We start from the raw sequence: 16,531 nt of genomic DNA, 5'->3' as shown, positions 1-16,531 counted from the left end.
GACTTTAGCGAAGATGCTCACACTGCATTGGTGGGAGCGGTGAGATCATCATAACGTCTGAGTCATCTTCTTAGCCATATTAACCCAAAGTAGTGAGGAAGAACATACTACTAGCTAACGTACGGAAAGGCAGTACAGCGGAGCGGAGCAGAAGAACCACCTCCTCTGCGGTTACCATGCTGCGCGCACAGCTAAAGTATCAAAGAACCACAAATCCCCTTCCCCATTGTCCGCCACAAAGAAGTAGGTGGTTAAAAAAACCACCCAACAACCAGGGCAACTTGTCATTACACCCTCCTGCATGTGAGAAGGCAGTTGTTCCCAGCTTCTCTGATGCGTCTCGCCAAATTCTCTGGCCCTGGAAATTCTTTCCGAAGGTCATGTAGCCTCAGAGTGGAGTGGAGATGCAATCTTCACCGTGAAGATCCAGGTGGCCGCACTTAAACAAAATGTCAAACTGCGAACAAGATTAAAACGTGTCAAATAGCGAGTCCCACAGTTCCATTTGACAATAAGACGGCAAATGATAAAAGCTTTCCCAAATTCTCTCCTAATTTTACCCAATTTGAAGTAAATTTAGCTATAAATTACCTATGTTTAACACTTTTTTGGAGCCAAAATGCATATATCAAGATTAACATTACCGCTGTTACACCAAAATATTTGTTGAGACGATAAACTATGATTGTACACTTTCACCCCTACAAAGTGATTATTGCCAATAGCACAACTTACAAAAGAGAAAAAATAATTTTGTAAAGAAAAGCCTTCGCTGCCAAAAACAAAAAACCCTGACCTATCATTGTTAGCTGATGAATAGTTAGCCGAACACCTTATGACGATTGAAGCAAATATGGCTTTTTAGAGTCCCAGCAGCAACAAACTTCAAGAGCCTTCCTGTAAGAGGTAAATTCTTATGCCATATTCAAAAGGTAGCCTTACAATTGAAAGCGAGGAGAAGAAAAAAGAATAGCAGTGACAAAAACTAAAAATGCAAGGAAGAATGTCATTAAACCATTGATTGGTTGCAGCCTCCTGACATTTCACCAGTTGACTAGATTAGCAGTCTTGACAGACAGCAACGATGGTCTAGGGTAATTCAAATTAGCGCCTACTTTAGGACCTCCCTGTACCAATTTTTTTGCAGTCTGCCCTTTTTTCGACTGCCCTGATTAGGGTAGAGGTACTAGTAAATAATTTATTTTGTGACATTTTTTGTCTAGCTAAAAAAACAACAACAACAGCAGCCCCCAAATTTGTTTTGAAGGTGTCAAAAAAGCCAGAACTCAGAGTAATAACTAATCCAATTTTGTGACAAAATTGCAAAAAACGAATTTTATGTCTTTAGCAGTTATCTAAAAGAAGAGCGTTTTTTATTAGTGATTTAGCGGTGAAATAGTTGAATTGTGCGACCACTTTCTAATCAAGAGAAGGCAACTTCAGCACGTCAAAAGGCTCCGATTTGACAATATATTGCCGCATTTTGAGGGTTTGATGAAGAATGCACAGTCTACTGACTGGCGAGAAAAGCTTAAGAGGCTGCTAGCGTAGCTCTCGAGCAAAGCGGAGGCACAACCTGCTCTACAGCTACCAAAGTGTCCGCATAGTAGGACGCACAAATAAACAACTCGATCAGTCCCATGCATGAAATGCAGTACAAGTCCGTCCCTTCCAAAAATTTGTCCAATTCCTTACAGATGATGAGGTGAACACCCAATAGCATCTGTCTACCAAAGGTTTGAAGCTGTCAAAATACGGTTGTTAATCAAGTCTTGAGAATCCATTTGAGAGTTCGAGCCCTCTTCTATTCTTTTTAATAGATATACTCCTTCTCACTAAAAACACGTGCCTTCCTAAGCGATATTCCATAGAGAATTTTGAGGAAGCACCGGCTTACATCAATCTCGTGGCTGAGTGACATGCGCCACTCGAAGTGGGGAAAGAGCTTTAATTTCTCTCCAATACTACGGAATATAGGACGTCTTGCTCTAACCAATCTTTGCCCAAGGGTCTGAGGCCGGAGACAGGAGAAGGAAACCACCAAAGTATTGCATATGACTCAACCTTCTGGAAGCTTTCAAGTATTTTTAAGCAGTCTAAAAAGAAGTGTTACAGATGACCCGTGAATTAACTAGTGTGCCCTTCCAACTGGAAACACATTGTCGCCTTAACCTCTGGAGCATCATGACTTTTTTCTTCAAAAAATTATTAAAATTTTAAGCCTTAAGACTAAAAATGGGCTCCAAATTTTTTCCAGAAAGTATTATTAATTAGAGGTTTTGTGTGTTGGGTAAGGACTTAAATTAGGGCACTTCTTCGAGTATGGGAAATAATAACTTTTAGGAAAAGTTCTGTGCATGATTTTGTCTAGAAGAACATTTGCCTACATCAATTATAATGACATGCCCAAGTAAAGGACGTCTTCAGTGGGGATTGCGATTAGGTCGCCTAGTTTTGTCATTTGATATTCAAAAGACAAAGTCGATCTTCCCCTCAGAAAGGGTCAGGGCCGTTTAGCCGAGCATGAGATGATGATGAATTGGTAGAATGTTGTGACCTATGTGGTACTGCGATTTTCTTTGAATCTGAAAAGTTGTACTAATTTTGAAAGTCGCATGTGCTTTATTACTCTAACGGAGTTCGTGTAGTGCTCAAAAATAAAAAATTTACTCATCATAAATTTGCTTTACTATTCTGAACTTAAGCAGTGCTGTTTACAAATCGATTTAGTCCGATCAGGTATCATTGACAGAAGACGAATGTCACATATATGTGACGCTGGCATCAGGCGTAATAAATAATCTCTTAGAACAATGATTGGATAGCGGCAGGTTCCCTAGTTTCTAAAGCTCTTTCTCAAATAATTGGAAGCCAACAATAATTGTTCACTTATAAAAACAAGCATGAATAGAGCGATTTGTGCACCCCAAAACGAACCAGTTCTTCGGATTCTGTGCTCTCGGTTTCTGTATTTGTAACATGGCTGTCCTTTGCATTACTAGGCCATCATTTCCCCCACCTAATGTATAAGACTCAATCCTGTCTCATACACCACATCTTAAGAAGGTGATCTAGCGCTATAGGTGGCAGGGCAAATAAATAAGGATTCATTACCGGTTACATTAGATCAGTATCCTATTTAGAATTTGAAATATAAATCTCCAATTCGGAAGTGTCATAATGATAAGTGTCCTGATAGATATAATTCTATTCTCAGCTTCCATTAAGGACATAAAATTTGAACTTTTTAATGGACTTGTTTATTAAAAATCAAGAAATTAAGCATTTGGGCTGTATTTAGACGGTATTTATCCTCTTCCGGGTTTTTTACACATAAGCCTCTAGGACGTATGTACGAAATTCACGCACCACCATTTATTTTAAGTTGCAAACTTAACACTGCTACTCTCACTGCATGGAATGGGTTTGTTAATCTTCTGGTCAATCGGGTCTTATAAAAGATAGCATTTCCACACAGATACTGGGATGCCTTGGTCTTAAAGAGGCTTTACAAATAAAATAGGCAACAGTCAGTTTCGAGAGAATTCCTTTAACAACGTGTCACTGCGTAAGAGCACTCCAGTTTGGATGCATCCCTTGGGAGACAAGAGGTCGGGTCACGTCAGCATTGTGGCTAAGTGGACGTCAGCTACTTTCTAGGTAGGGGCAAATTGCGATCATCCCCTTAAAACGTAGATAATCCGTCAACTATTTGTATTAATTTGGCATAAGATGCCCTCCTCTAGCCCATTTTCGCAATCTACGGGTCTGAAGTCAAAGGAAAATAATCTATTTCAGTAAATTAGATGCCACAATGGTTCCAAATGGTTGGGAGTAACCAAATTTGCTAAATGAAGGAGGCCAAAGAAATTTGTATAGGTCAACACACCTCACCACTCCTAATGTATGTGCACCTTAAAAATTGTAGGGAAATTTCAAATTTACTTAAGATGGAGAGCAGCCTGTCCAAACGAAACATTTGGACCAGAACGTAGGCAAGTGATGTGCAGCCAGATTCAAAAAAGGATATACACATTTTGCTACTCTCCCCCTTTACGGAGCCCTTTTTTAGGTGAAACAACCAGCTGCCATTACCTTAGCCCAGTTGCGGCAGAGAGGAAGGTCCGAATTATTCCTAAAGGACTGCCAAAATTCAGACAAAATAAGTGTTTTTGGGACAAAAGGGTAGTTGATGTTTTTCGAAGCTCTATATAAATAATTTACTCCGAAAGGCTTCAAAATCGCCGGATGTGTCTAAACAATGTGTACATAAATTCAAGTGTGGAACAGTTTCGGGGGCATTTACTCGGTAAATCATGGACACCCTCCCTAGCCACGCAAACCATAACCGGATGAAGAGTCGGTCTTCGTTCTTAACTGTGCCGCAAAACTGCGAATGGCAATGAACCTCTGGAATGGCTACTCACTCAGTCCCACTGGGTTGGCTCACATCAGGAAGACGTGTGCTCTAAGTGGACAACATCCGGACGAGAGCCACAGTCAATTAGCTATTATAGGTGCACCAAAGTGAAATCATAGACTTAGACTCAGCCCTTCCCTTCAGCTTCCAGCAGATTTTACCAGCCAGCCATTAGGGTCGTGTGCATGGATGCCGTACCTCGGCACTTAAACTCGCAGACGTAGGCTAATAAAGGCATCTGCACTGTAGTCTTTGTTAACTGACAATCTGGTGGGCAGCTCAACAGGATCCAGGTCACAACAAGCGGGGACACAGTTTATAACAGAAGTAACTAGAAGCCCGTCATGAAATGTTCAAAAATGTCCCCTTATTGATATATATTATGCAGTTTCTGGAAGTGTTCATAAACCTAGACGCGGGGGGAAGTGTTCTTAGCCTTTATTGGAACTTATTTTCGTTAACTTGGGACAAATCGGCCTAATTGCGCCTTTGAAATGGGGAACATTAATGATCTATTTAGATAATTCCAAGCTCGTCGAGTTGCGAAAGGAAAGACGAAAGTATTTTAAAGGTGTGAAGTGTTTACTTCAGTATTACCTCTTAGATGACAAGCAAGCAAGTTAAACCAACCTCGTGCCTAATTAGGCGTCACCAATCCCCATGGCAGAGGTAAACATCAGTTCCCACCTTTTTCACCCTCAAAACTTTGATGGCTTGTAAACCCTCTAAACTACACAATAGCAGATGTCATTCTCTATTCAATCTTCTCTATCAAAAGGTCTGAGACCTAAGGCCTGAAGAGAGAAACGGCCAAAATGTCGCAAATTTAGAAACCACATTAAGCAGCCAAAAGATACCTCAATGGAGATGTCATCTTGTGTGATTAAGGACAAACAAATTAGAAGTGAGAAGTGTTTTTTTGGAAATCCTACGCCTGAAGGTGAATAAATTGGAGGATAAAATCAATTCAGTGGTATGTGACAACCCGAGAAAAGCTTCATTTCTCCCCAGTCAAAAATGCCAAAATATATGAATGTGACACTCACCTTCAGCCAAATACAAGTCAGGTAGGATCAGGACCCATTCAATTGGCTGTTTGTGGCAAATCTACTTTGTCATGCTTTTTTTGAGTGGTGGGAAACCGATCACCTCGATATAACGGTTTCAAGGCCGCCTACTTGCACCTGTGGAGAGGTGACCTTTCCTCTTTAACCAAAGGAAACGTTTTTTTGCAACATCCTCAGGCAACCGAGTGGCAAAGATGGCTCCTTTAAACTAGAATTCCACCTCTCCTAGGTAGGCTTATTTAGTTCTTTTTGGTGAATTGGAAAGCAGACTTGAATAGGGTGCATCTTTGCTAAAAAATCCTACCACTATTCAAAAGAATCCAAGGAGAGCTGTGCTTTACGCTAAAAAAAAACCAATTCTGTGAATTACCTTTGCATCTCTTTCACAGGTGGAGTCTAATAAAAGTGTGATCTAGTGTACGAATCGTGGAGTACATGGAGTTGAACCTAAGATCAAAGAAGCATCAGAATCGTTAATAAAGTGCATAATTTGTTTCAAAATTCACAGTTGATAGCTACTACAATACTATATTTAACTTACTCCTCTTTAAAAAAGCTTAGTTTCTTTAAAATCCTCCGCGCCATTTTAAATCATCCCATGGCGAACTCTGATTGTCTGACTACTTCCTTTTTTTCAACAACCACAAGCTCACAGTCTTTTTGTGAGCTGATTGTCGAAAATAACGGACAGTGCATGAAAAGTCTTTGCTACAGCTTTTTAACGCCAAAAGCGGCTGTAGCTCCGGCACAGATGTTCCTTTTTCTCCCCAGATTACTTCCTTACACGATAATGGAAGTATGTGACAACAGATGGTAAATGCTCTACTCTATTTCCTGCTTTAACAATAAAAGTGATTTATACATAGGCCACTCCACTTCCCTCTGCAAAAGAGGTGTTTCTCTTGCGTCTGTAACAGGCCAGAATTTGTGCACGGTTATGCCAGTGATATCCGTACTGGTGCATAACGAGACAAATCCCCTTTTTGACATGCACAGACCATAAAAACTAGGGCATTAAAAATGGGATCCTTTTTTATCCACAAATTGTAAAATACTTAAGGTTGTACTTAATCTCCCCCGTAAACCATCTCATTTTCTCCGGTAATGGGATTGACTGGTGGAATCAGTAATAGCATTTGCCTATCGGCAGCTATGGTTTAGCACCAAGTCAGGGCAATTTTGGAGCGCTTTATAAGTGGGCGGGCCATGATGTGTTACATTTGCTGCATGACTTCTGTTTTGCCTTCAAATTAATGTCTACTGTTGCCCTCCTTCTGAACCAAATATATGATTATGGCCACTACATCTACCTTTTGAAATGGGTGTGTGTGCATGTGTGTGTGTGAACGCAGATCTGCTGTTGTACACGAGAAAATGTGAAAATGCCATATGTTTAGCCCAGTCCATCGTTCATGTTACAGCTGCATTGTAGTAGTTTTTATGTGTCCTACCATTTCTAAAAAGGTGTATAAAAGGTGACCGTTCAGGAGAGCTGTGACTAAGCCCGTCTCGATTTGATTTAAAATACCATCCCTTAGTATGCATAATGTGGGTTTTGCCCTTTTCAAAGCAACCCATGCTGGATTAGCTTGCTGTGGTTTAACATGCTTTTCCCATCAGTGCCACATATGCCAAGCCCCCTTTCTTTTATCTGAATCGAAAGTCACAAATATGTGACATGAGTTCGTCGCCTGTTCATGATAAGTGGTTGTGCAAAATTGATCTACAACCAGACCATTTAAGCTTATTACAACAAATTAGAGGGTCTGGAGATACCTTCATACTTTCTTTTTCAGTTTTAGAGTAGCGGTTGATTTGATCTTTCGAACACTGAAATAGCCAAGATGTGGTGGCCGGTGTTTCTCACCGACTCTAATACGGAACATTTTAATTTTAAATCTAGTAAGCTTTTTGTGCTTTTAGAAAGTTTTTTTTAATTTCCAACCCCAACTTATCAACTGTTGGTAAATAAAATTTTTTCCAAAATTTACTTTCAAAAAAGGACTATGCTACTTTTTCCCAATGAGTACTATTTGCTGATGTACTTTTTGGGGTCTTCAGATACCTTTTATTTGCCATATAAGGTAATTTTTCCTTGACAGGGCATATAAATACCCACTGTTGCTTCAAGGGTTTGTTTCAATCAAAAGGATTGGCGGGGTTTCAGTTTTTGTCACCACAGATTCTCTCTAAAGAGGATAAATTTTAAACCATTCTTCTCACAACAGTATATTTAAACTTGCTGGTTTTTGCGTAATTAAATGAGAGCTTGTTGTGATAGTCGAATTGGGGGAGTCATGAAGGTAAATGCTTCTATGCTCTTCCACTCTTCGTTTCATTTTTCCCTTCCAACCGCCTAGACGGTGGAAAAAAGTTCAAGTGTTTTAATGTAGACTGAGAAGTTGTCAAGTGTGAGGCAACAAACATTTTAACCTCTCTTTATGAAAATAAGCAGTGGATCTGTTGGGTAGAGTGATTTTTAACTTCCCAACTCCTTAAGTTTCTGTAGGTTAAGTGTCTATTTAACAAGATGATAAGTCTGTTATTAGAAAGTGGGAATATATAATGTTGAAGCAGCGTATCTGGTTGTTAAGGTAAGATAATATTTGAAACTCACAATTGCCTTTATTTTGGACGAAAGTTAACTGCTGGTTTTAGCCAATTGGATGAAAAAGATGAGGCCACCGTGTACTGTGACAATGTGGAATTTTACAAACAACTAAACTTTTATAGGGGAGATCAAAGGTTGTCTCTCTCCTCCTCCCCCTCCTCCTCCTTCTCACCTTTGTAGATCAGTGATGACCACCCAGCAACCAAAGTCAATTCATTCTGCCTGTTTATCACCTAAAAGAGATTCATTTAAGCAAATTTATGGTAGAGTTTGGAAAAATAACAGAAATGCCTCCAAACACCTTTTCAATATTTAAATTAATTGGATTGTGGTATACGCATTAGCTATGGACCGATTTGCTCTTCTTGGAAAAAAGGGAATTTTGGAGCAAACCTACCCTCCCGATTAACACCGGAGAACGTGAACAGTAGTAGCCACAGACAGTTTCAAAAAATAATTTCTTTGTAAAGTTGACTAATAGATTCTGGAGACTTGTTGGCGATAGCCTACTGAAATACTGCAATCATAGTGCTCAACTTTGATATGCCTGTCTGAAATGAATAAGCGGCAAACAAGTCACGTAGAACTTATTACTGGGCTAACTGAAGAGCTCAAAAACACCTCGAATCTGTTTTGAAGCCGTAAGAAGGTACACCAACACAGAAGAATGGGTTACCGTTAGCGTCAGAGGGACTTGAAGGCCACCCTGCAGAACCGAAAACCCTGTCCAGTAGGAGGCAAAAGGTGGCTCCCTCTGGCCATTTATCTCTTTTGACTATCGCAAAAGACGCTGGTGCTTTGAAACCCACCCATGAGGTAGGATAGATAGCCATTATTTTTTATAGAGACAGAGCATCTATTATGAATCTTGTCAATTCCACTGCCTCCGATGTTATATCCTGTCAGTGAATCTCCCTAGGAGTTGAGGATGTTCTTCACTGCGTCGCTACTCGTGAGAGCATTTGCCTAGCAGGAGGCCCATTTGCAAATGATTTTGTCTCCAGAAGCAAAAAGCTCAATCTTAAGCGTATCGTTTTTTAAGTCATCTTTGTCTCCTGACTCTCTGTTCTGCCTTGAAGGAGTGGATGTGATTGACTGGGGCTCGTGCCAAGAAAAGGCGATAAGCATCATCAGGAGAAATATGCGAGAAATTCGGAGAATAGGACAGCATCTCCCTTCAACCCTGTCCTATTCTGTCGGTCTTAAGCATTTTTATCTTGTCATTTCAAGAAGTGGAGAGCGACAAGTTAAAAATTTTGAGGCTCAATATCCAACACAAATGCATGTGGAACTCTTTTTTTTTCTCCACCTTCCCCACCCCGATTTCCACCCAGTCGACGTTGGCTCAAATAAAGTGCTTCATTACCTCTGTGAAACATTAAGGAAAACTGCCTCGAAATCTCTTTTTTAGAAGATTGGACTTCTGTTTTGGTGGCATAGACTTCCAGACATGCCTACAACCTTCGAGGACTTCCTGTGGCTTATTTACTTTAAATCTGCTGGTAGGGTTCAGGAAAGGTTGGAAGCGTCACATCGGTGACAACAGCAAGCAAACCCGATCCAGGCGGGTAGTGATCCGGATTTCGGTTGCTGGTTATCAAATCCAAGTGCAGGAGAGGGGAACGTCTGATGTTTATGGCTGGAAGTTAAAATGGAAGTTTGACTACTTCAAACGAATCCCCCACTTCGAGATTTATCCAACAAACGCTAACGGAGTGTCAAAATCCTCCTTGAAGGCGGAGCAATATCATCCGAACCTGATACCCCCCTTCCTAGAGTTACCACAGGAACGATCAAATATCCTCGCCGTTAGAAGCCGTCAAATCTTGGGTAAGATCTCCCTCAATGCAGTTTACCTTCCAAAACTGACCCAGATACTACCACGAATGGGTAGCATTCCTTATTCTCCCGTTGACACAGTGCCCAAAGCAGAAGAAAAATCACAGTTGAGAATCAAACCAAGCGGTCGAGATATTTAACTGCATTTTTTGTGCGAGGTCTCACCATCGCCACTCTTCTACTCTCCCGGGATGACCGAAAGCCATAAGGCGTTCAAGGGATTGATAGAGGCTCATTTGTCAACTTGTTCCGATCTCCTTTCCTGGGAACAGGTGACCATGCAGCCAGATGGTGCATAAATTGTTTTAAAGTACACAAATCCCCTAATCGTCAAATGTATCCAGTCCTTTGTCTTCCCCCTTCTGAGCGTGCTTTAGTGAAGCTTGTAAAGCTATTTTAAGGCATACAAAGAATCTGTTTCGATGTCAAAAGTGGCAATTTATCGACAGAGAAGATTAGCTGGCTAGCTAAACCGTCAGGACACTACATGTCAGAGAGTGTCCACATCACATGACTCTAGCAGAAGCAAGTGTTTACGACACCTCGTCGAAATTGATAGCTCTGGGGAATTCCGTTAAATGTTCGACTTCTAATCCGACCTTGAGGAAGCAGATACCGTAAGAGCCTCACCTTTGTTAGTCCTCACAAAAATGGCAGGTATAAATGTGAGGAATAAAATCACTTAGAAGGGAACAATCGGACGCAGAACCAACGCTCTACCAAATGCTAGGCAACGCAAATCCCACCCCCAACGAAAACGAAAAAAACATCTCATTTTTCTAGAAAAGATTTGGCTGGTCAAATTACAGAGGGGATAGATCTTTTGTACACAGCGATTGAAAGAAATGCAGTAGGTCACCTGATAGACAGATTGATGTTCCTCAGACCCGAGCCAAAACACGTTGCCACGAGGGGAACAGGACGCTCCAAGGATGCCTCCTCCTTCGCCTCTTCACTATCGTCCATTCGACTAGTGTTCTCCTCTTCCAATCCTATTTCTTTCTTCTCTTTCTCTTTCTCCTCCTCCTCCTCCTCCTCCTCCTCCTCATTCAATTTCATCCTATCGGCATAGGTCAGATCAAACGTTACCTGAAGAAAAAATAAACAAGTGATGTCAAACAAGAGACTTTACTCATATTCCAATTTATTTTCCACGCCATTTTACGCTTTTTTCAAGGAAAGTAGAATTAACTAACGCGAGGAAAATGTCACTGACACGACTTGCATTATTCAACGATACCCGCAATAATATTGGCCTGTTGACTCCAAGGGGAATTCAAGGTCTACAAGTAGTCTAATTCCAGTAAAATTCCTAATCATATACTCTCCGTAAAAGGATGGCAAAACTGTGACTGGATCCTAAATGTCATAAAAAAATCAGCAATATTACTCAAAACCTAGAAAAATATCATCGAGGAAATATGGAGGATGGACCACACTCACTTTTCAATCTTCAAGTACTAATTTCACGAGTAAATTTTACGATCATCTTGCGTTGTCTTTTAATAATAAAACTCCCTTCCCAGTATTCCACTAGCCTTCAAAACTTCTGAAGAAGTTCTCTTTCACGAGTCCGGGCTGCATCGTAGTGTAGTGAATAGACCGATCAAAAGCGCAATTATTTGGTCATCGCAGCAACAAATTCCCGACGAATAAGTGCGTCCACAGTCCTCCGCACACACACGCAAAAGCAAGCATGATCTTCTAGGGATGAAGTGGTAGACAGCTAAGAAATGAGGTAGCAGTTAGTGGATTATTTGGAGGTTAACCAGCGGGAGCTTCGTTATCTTGACAGATATTACAATGAAAAAATAATCCTCCATCACAAGAGGGCAATTCTTTCCCAAGGGCCTGCCCAGATTGCTTATAAAAAGTGAAGAACCACAAATAGTGGCAGCCTTTCAAGCTTAACATCGTCTGCTTTCAAGGCATGCAGGTGGGCCGATTTGCTTAGCCCCTTCCACAACTTTTTCGTCCCAGTTGATATAGGCTCGAAGGAGCTGTGGCATTACGACAATCTCCGAAAACTTAATTTTACTCTATCGCCTATTTTTCCTATTGTAGTATTTTTTATTCTAATGTGTTAATACCAAAACCCAATTCTATATTACTAAAAAGATGAAGTCTTCCTGCGCAAGGCGCATTAGGTCTTCAGTTATTCGTCGTTTGAATCCAAATTTGTAAACAATTTCTGGATGGTGAGTTCGCACCTGTCGCGCCTTCTCCAAATGGGAGAAGCTCCTACAACTTAGGAATCCGCTTTAGCCTGATACGTAAAGCAGACAAACTCGTATCACGTCCATCAGACTTTACCGGCATTTTACGATATGTGAATTCAAAATAGGAGGAAAATAGAACACAACAAAAAACACTATGACAACAGGCTGATGCGATAAAAGTACCCTCTATAAGGCTCGCACGGAAACAATCACATGCATTTCACGAGTCCCTATGAGTCACCGCAGCTAAATACACTGAAAAATGTAGGAATTTTTGATTGCCTGATTGACAAATGGATATCTGTTTACCATTTAAGTTAAGGTGGATAAAGTGTTCATTCTCGTGTACTTCAGACAATGTTAGCAATTTGACATAATAGCAGCCAAGTTGGGAAATTATAAGCAAAACATCGGAACCAACTGAACCTACGACAGTCCAACCTATTTGTCTTTTATGACGGACGGATTTCAGGCACTTAACCCTTTCACCTCAATCCTATTTTGCGAAATAGCCAGCGTGTAATAAAATAGTTCCTTAGATTGATTAGTCACAGCAATCACAGTAAACATTCTTAACTAAATGAATTAGCTAGCTCGGATTATCTTACCCAAAGGGATGGCGCATTTGAAACGATAATCACATCTAGCTACCCAACTTTATCGCCCCATAAATAGTAGTAGCAAGCATGGAATGGACCAAAATGGAAAGGCAAAAATGGTTAGATTCACTTCTAACTTATAAAAGCAGATTTATACAAATGCTTGGACAGTTTTGGGCGTCTAAACTCATCGCTGCAAGCTTTCGCGCAAACTAAGAATATCATGGGCACAATGACCACCGTCGAAGCGAAATTTCCTTGAGCTACCATAAAGTATGTTCTTCGGTAAAATTTGCCAAAGTATGGAGATTGCAAAACTACAGGGATTATCAATTTAAAAAGCAAGTGTAACGGTCATTCTGCCTCGTACTACTGGATGCAAATTTACCTTGAAGGAGTAGTTCAAGAACTATCTGGACTTCTGAAGTATTCGTCTCTAACTTCGCATGTAAAAGAATGAGACATGACAAAGACCAAAAATGATGAGAGAACAATAGGAAGGAGAGCGAGACTCACTCCTATGACTTTACGCAGGAGACGAAGGGTCTGGACGGTGTGGGGTGTAGGATCGGAGATGAGAAGTTGACTGGCGTTTCGACCCCCTTCGAAGGCCATCAGCGACAGTGCTGTCGACTGCAATGACTCGTCCACACACCCACCCAGGTAGATCTGAAACCAAACGGTATGACGTTTTGTCGTAAAAGGCAACGAGAACTCATTAATAAGAAATATCAAGAGCAAATACGTGGTTCTCATTTGGTGAATTTGATTAACAAATACCCCATGTAATACGGCACAGGAACAGTAAAAAAACTGAACTGCTAAGGTAGTCAGAGATTTAAACAAGTGACTAAATGACTCCGCACACATCTTAAATTAAAAAACGTCATCGCTAACAATATAGATATTTGGAAAGACATGCAGACTGAAGTATATAGAATAGACCATCAAGTCGCAAAAAAAACCGTTGAAATCCACCCAAAATTTATTAAGTCATTTTTAGGGGTAAACAAATAGTGCTCGTGTAATGCATCCAACTACATAGCCAGTACATGCCGACGAACGTGAAGAAGCCATGCAGAGTGAAGGCCAAGAAGTAATGTTTGAACGAACACAAAGCTAAAGTTGAAGATGCCGCTATAAAGCACTGATGCCAAAGCACGAATAAAATCGGATACCCAACTGAAAGTAGTACACTCGGGTGAAACATAAAAATAAAAAAGAAGCTAGTGATGATAGAAACGACAAATTTCTCGTGTCAACGAGATGTAAATGACCTGATCCAGCAGGCGAGACGCAGCTTCAAAACCGAGTTCCGACGGAACAATAGGGGCGGGGGCGGCAGCATCACTCTCGGCAGCACTGCATACCTCCGCGGTGTAGAAAACTCCCTCTTTTGTCTCCGCCCACAGCACCATACCGAAGCCTGAGCTTCCACCAGCCACTTCTCGCTTTAAATGAAAAAGATGATACTCAAAACTTTCTAGTAGTGGGACGGGTTTCCCTTTAAAACACCTGAAAGACCAGCCATTCTATCAAATGTGTTCATCGTTAGGAGCGACTGAGACTCAAGATCGACTACAAATTCACCCCTGTGTTCCCCCAACCAAAATGATTTAAAACGCAAAAGGATGAATAAATAGATGCTGAGGGGAACTTTGAGCTAACAAAGCAATATGATCTTAAATATCATGCCAGTAAGAAGCACTTTTCAATAAGCATCATGAATTGATACAAAACACTCAAAAAGAATTCAACCGATTACGTCTTCGGAGATTAACGAAAATCCTGGAGTTTGGAAAGAAAGTTTTCTGGGAAATTTAAACCATTTCGTTTAGCCCATCCCAAGATTAAGGAAAAAAATACTAATGTCCCAATTGCATCAATGCCGTGTACATTGTTCTGGAATTTTTGACACTCGATTTTGTCAAAAGAAGTCGTATAAAATAAGCATTAAACAACCCTCAAAAAAATTTAAAACACTGAATACGAACCCGTCTTTGGTCAAGATTTATGTACACATCGCTGAGAAACGAGTTAAGAAGCTGCTTAGCACCGTGCATTAACTGTGACGCAATACCTGGACTAACACGACAAGTCCATGAAACACCACGGATTCTAGGAAGGTGATGAGAATTGACAAGACTACAAAAGCTACCTTACCTATAGACTTTTCCAGGGGTAAAAAGTTGAATAGGGGACAGGAAATTGGCAGGCTTAGAAGTAAAAATGATTTTCCCTCCGCCCTTCGGTGGAACACCTCTCTTTTTAATTTCCATTTTCAAGCCAGATGCAGAGGCCGGTGGAAGAAACTTCTTTAGAAAAGGCAACCAGCTCTGCATAATGACGTCGACTGATGGATCAATGCGGTTGTTAGTCACGCCGTTTAGAGTTAGAATCAATGGGACTTTTGTGAAGGAACAAAGCAGAACAACGGGCTCGAGGTAATACCCTAAACCACGCTCTGCAGAACAGGTAAACTCAACTTCTCCACCGATGAGGGTTCCAGGGGAAAAGAAAACGTTACAACCTTTGGTGCATCAACTGACAATAAAGGGCTTACCAGTATCGTTCACTTTCACAATTGCACCGTTGCTTAGCTCATTAATGAGTTTTAGATAATCCACCTCAGCAGATGTGACACCTGGATTCTTACTCTTGCTTCGAATGTTTTTAATACGTATAGGTCGATTCGAAATCACGGACAAAAGTATTTTCTGTCTGAAACCTACCGGTCCGTCTTCGTATACAATGGGTGGCATGGTTAAAACAGAGCTCAACGGCTCTGCACCAAAAGGTCGAGCATCAAAGTAACAACACGTTCATAATATAAATAAAAATTGAATAAACGAATATGGTAAGACTGCAGAGGGCTCATTAGCATTATGCCAAAATTATTACAGTAGGGCTAAATATTACGGTGCATATTCAAATAAAGGTGCTTAAGCTTTCACTGTAAAATTTTGCTTAATTGAGACATCCAATATTCATTGTTTATTTAAAAAGACATTACGCAACGCATATAAAATAAAACTGATTTTATTAGCACCTAAAAATTAACAGGAAATTATTAATGCTTTCTTGCATATAGCGCATAAATTTTGGTGTCCTGGGCCTCTTGGAAGTCCTAATAAGCCAAAATAGTACAAGGACAAAATGCCAATATAAGAAAGGGCTTAAGGAGAATAGATTACGGGGTTACACAACTTAGTGGATTCGGAGCATACAGGAGTTGATTTTGTAATACGATAGTGGTTTATCCCTCGGTTCCGGTGAGGCACTACTTGTGTACTTTGAATTAGCCCCTTGTACCTCGCTGGGTGGGCTGGCCTTTCGGGCCATGCCAATAGCCCAGACACCTTCTCCGTGCTGAACATATATATTCTGCCCAAGTATTGTGTCTTCTTTCGTCTTCAGAGAGTCTCGGGACGCTACAATTTAGCTATGCAACTTAGCACTACGAAGCAACATTAGCAACATGAAACCGTGACCTAATAATTTTGCTAAAGACCCTGCAATTTACCTTGGTAGTCTGCAGGTTTGCAATGGTCCTAGTAATTTTTATCATCAGATATTACACGAATATTTTTGATTTTTTGAGGTGTATTTTTCGTGGCTAAATTATAGTGAATTGGAAACATTATCTCATAAACTAAAGGCTATGAACACAATAAAGCTGTCGTTACCTTTGACTCAACACTTGGAACAAAACTGATGCTCCCTCCCGTCGGCCCATAGTGTACAGCGCCCACACACTCTCGTAAAAAAAAAAACAT

At 40.6% G+C, this 16,531-nt stretch overlaps 1 protein-coding gene across 1 annotated transcript; it reads right to left on the bottom strand. All coding sequences in view use genetic code 11, as the record gives it.

The window, feature by feature from the left end:
• Window positions 1-10,470: 10,470 nt before the first annotated feature.
• On the bottom strand, window positions 10,471-15,517 carry EGR_02021 (RNA phosphate cyclase-like protein; the record flags this gene model as incomplete). Its single annotated transcript, XM_024491270.1, has 7 exons — window positions 10,471-10,498; window positions 10,797-11,026; window positions 13,272-13,424; window positions 14,033-14,206; window positions 14,750-14,873; window positions 14,919-15,285; window positions 15,319-15,517. 7 exons carry the CDS (start codon window positions 15,515-15,517, stop codon window positions 10,471-10,473), a joined length of 1,275 nt encoding a protein of 424 aa, XP_024354413.1.
• Window positions 15,518-16,531: the final 1,014 nt, after the last annotated feature.

Source organism: Echinococcus granulosus (genome assembly GCF_000524195.1).
Source record: "Echinococcus granulosus chromosome Unknown EG_S00008, whole genome shotgun sequence".
Taxonomy (NCBI): Eukaryota; Metazoa; Platyhelminthes; class Cestoda; order Cyclophyllidea; family Taeniidae; genus Echinococcus; species Echinococcus granulosus.
Note: the sequence above shows the minus strand (reverse complement) of the source record. Positions and strands in the feature narration are given on the sequence as shown.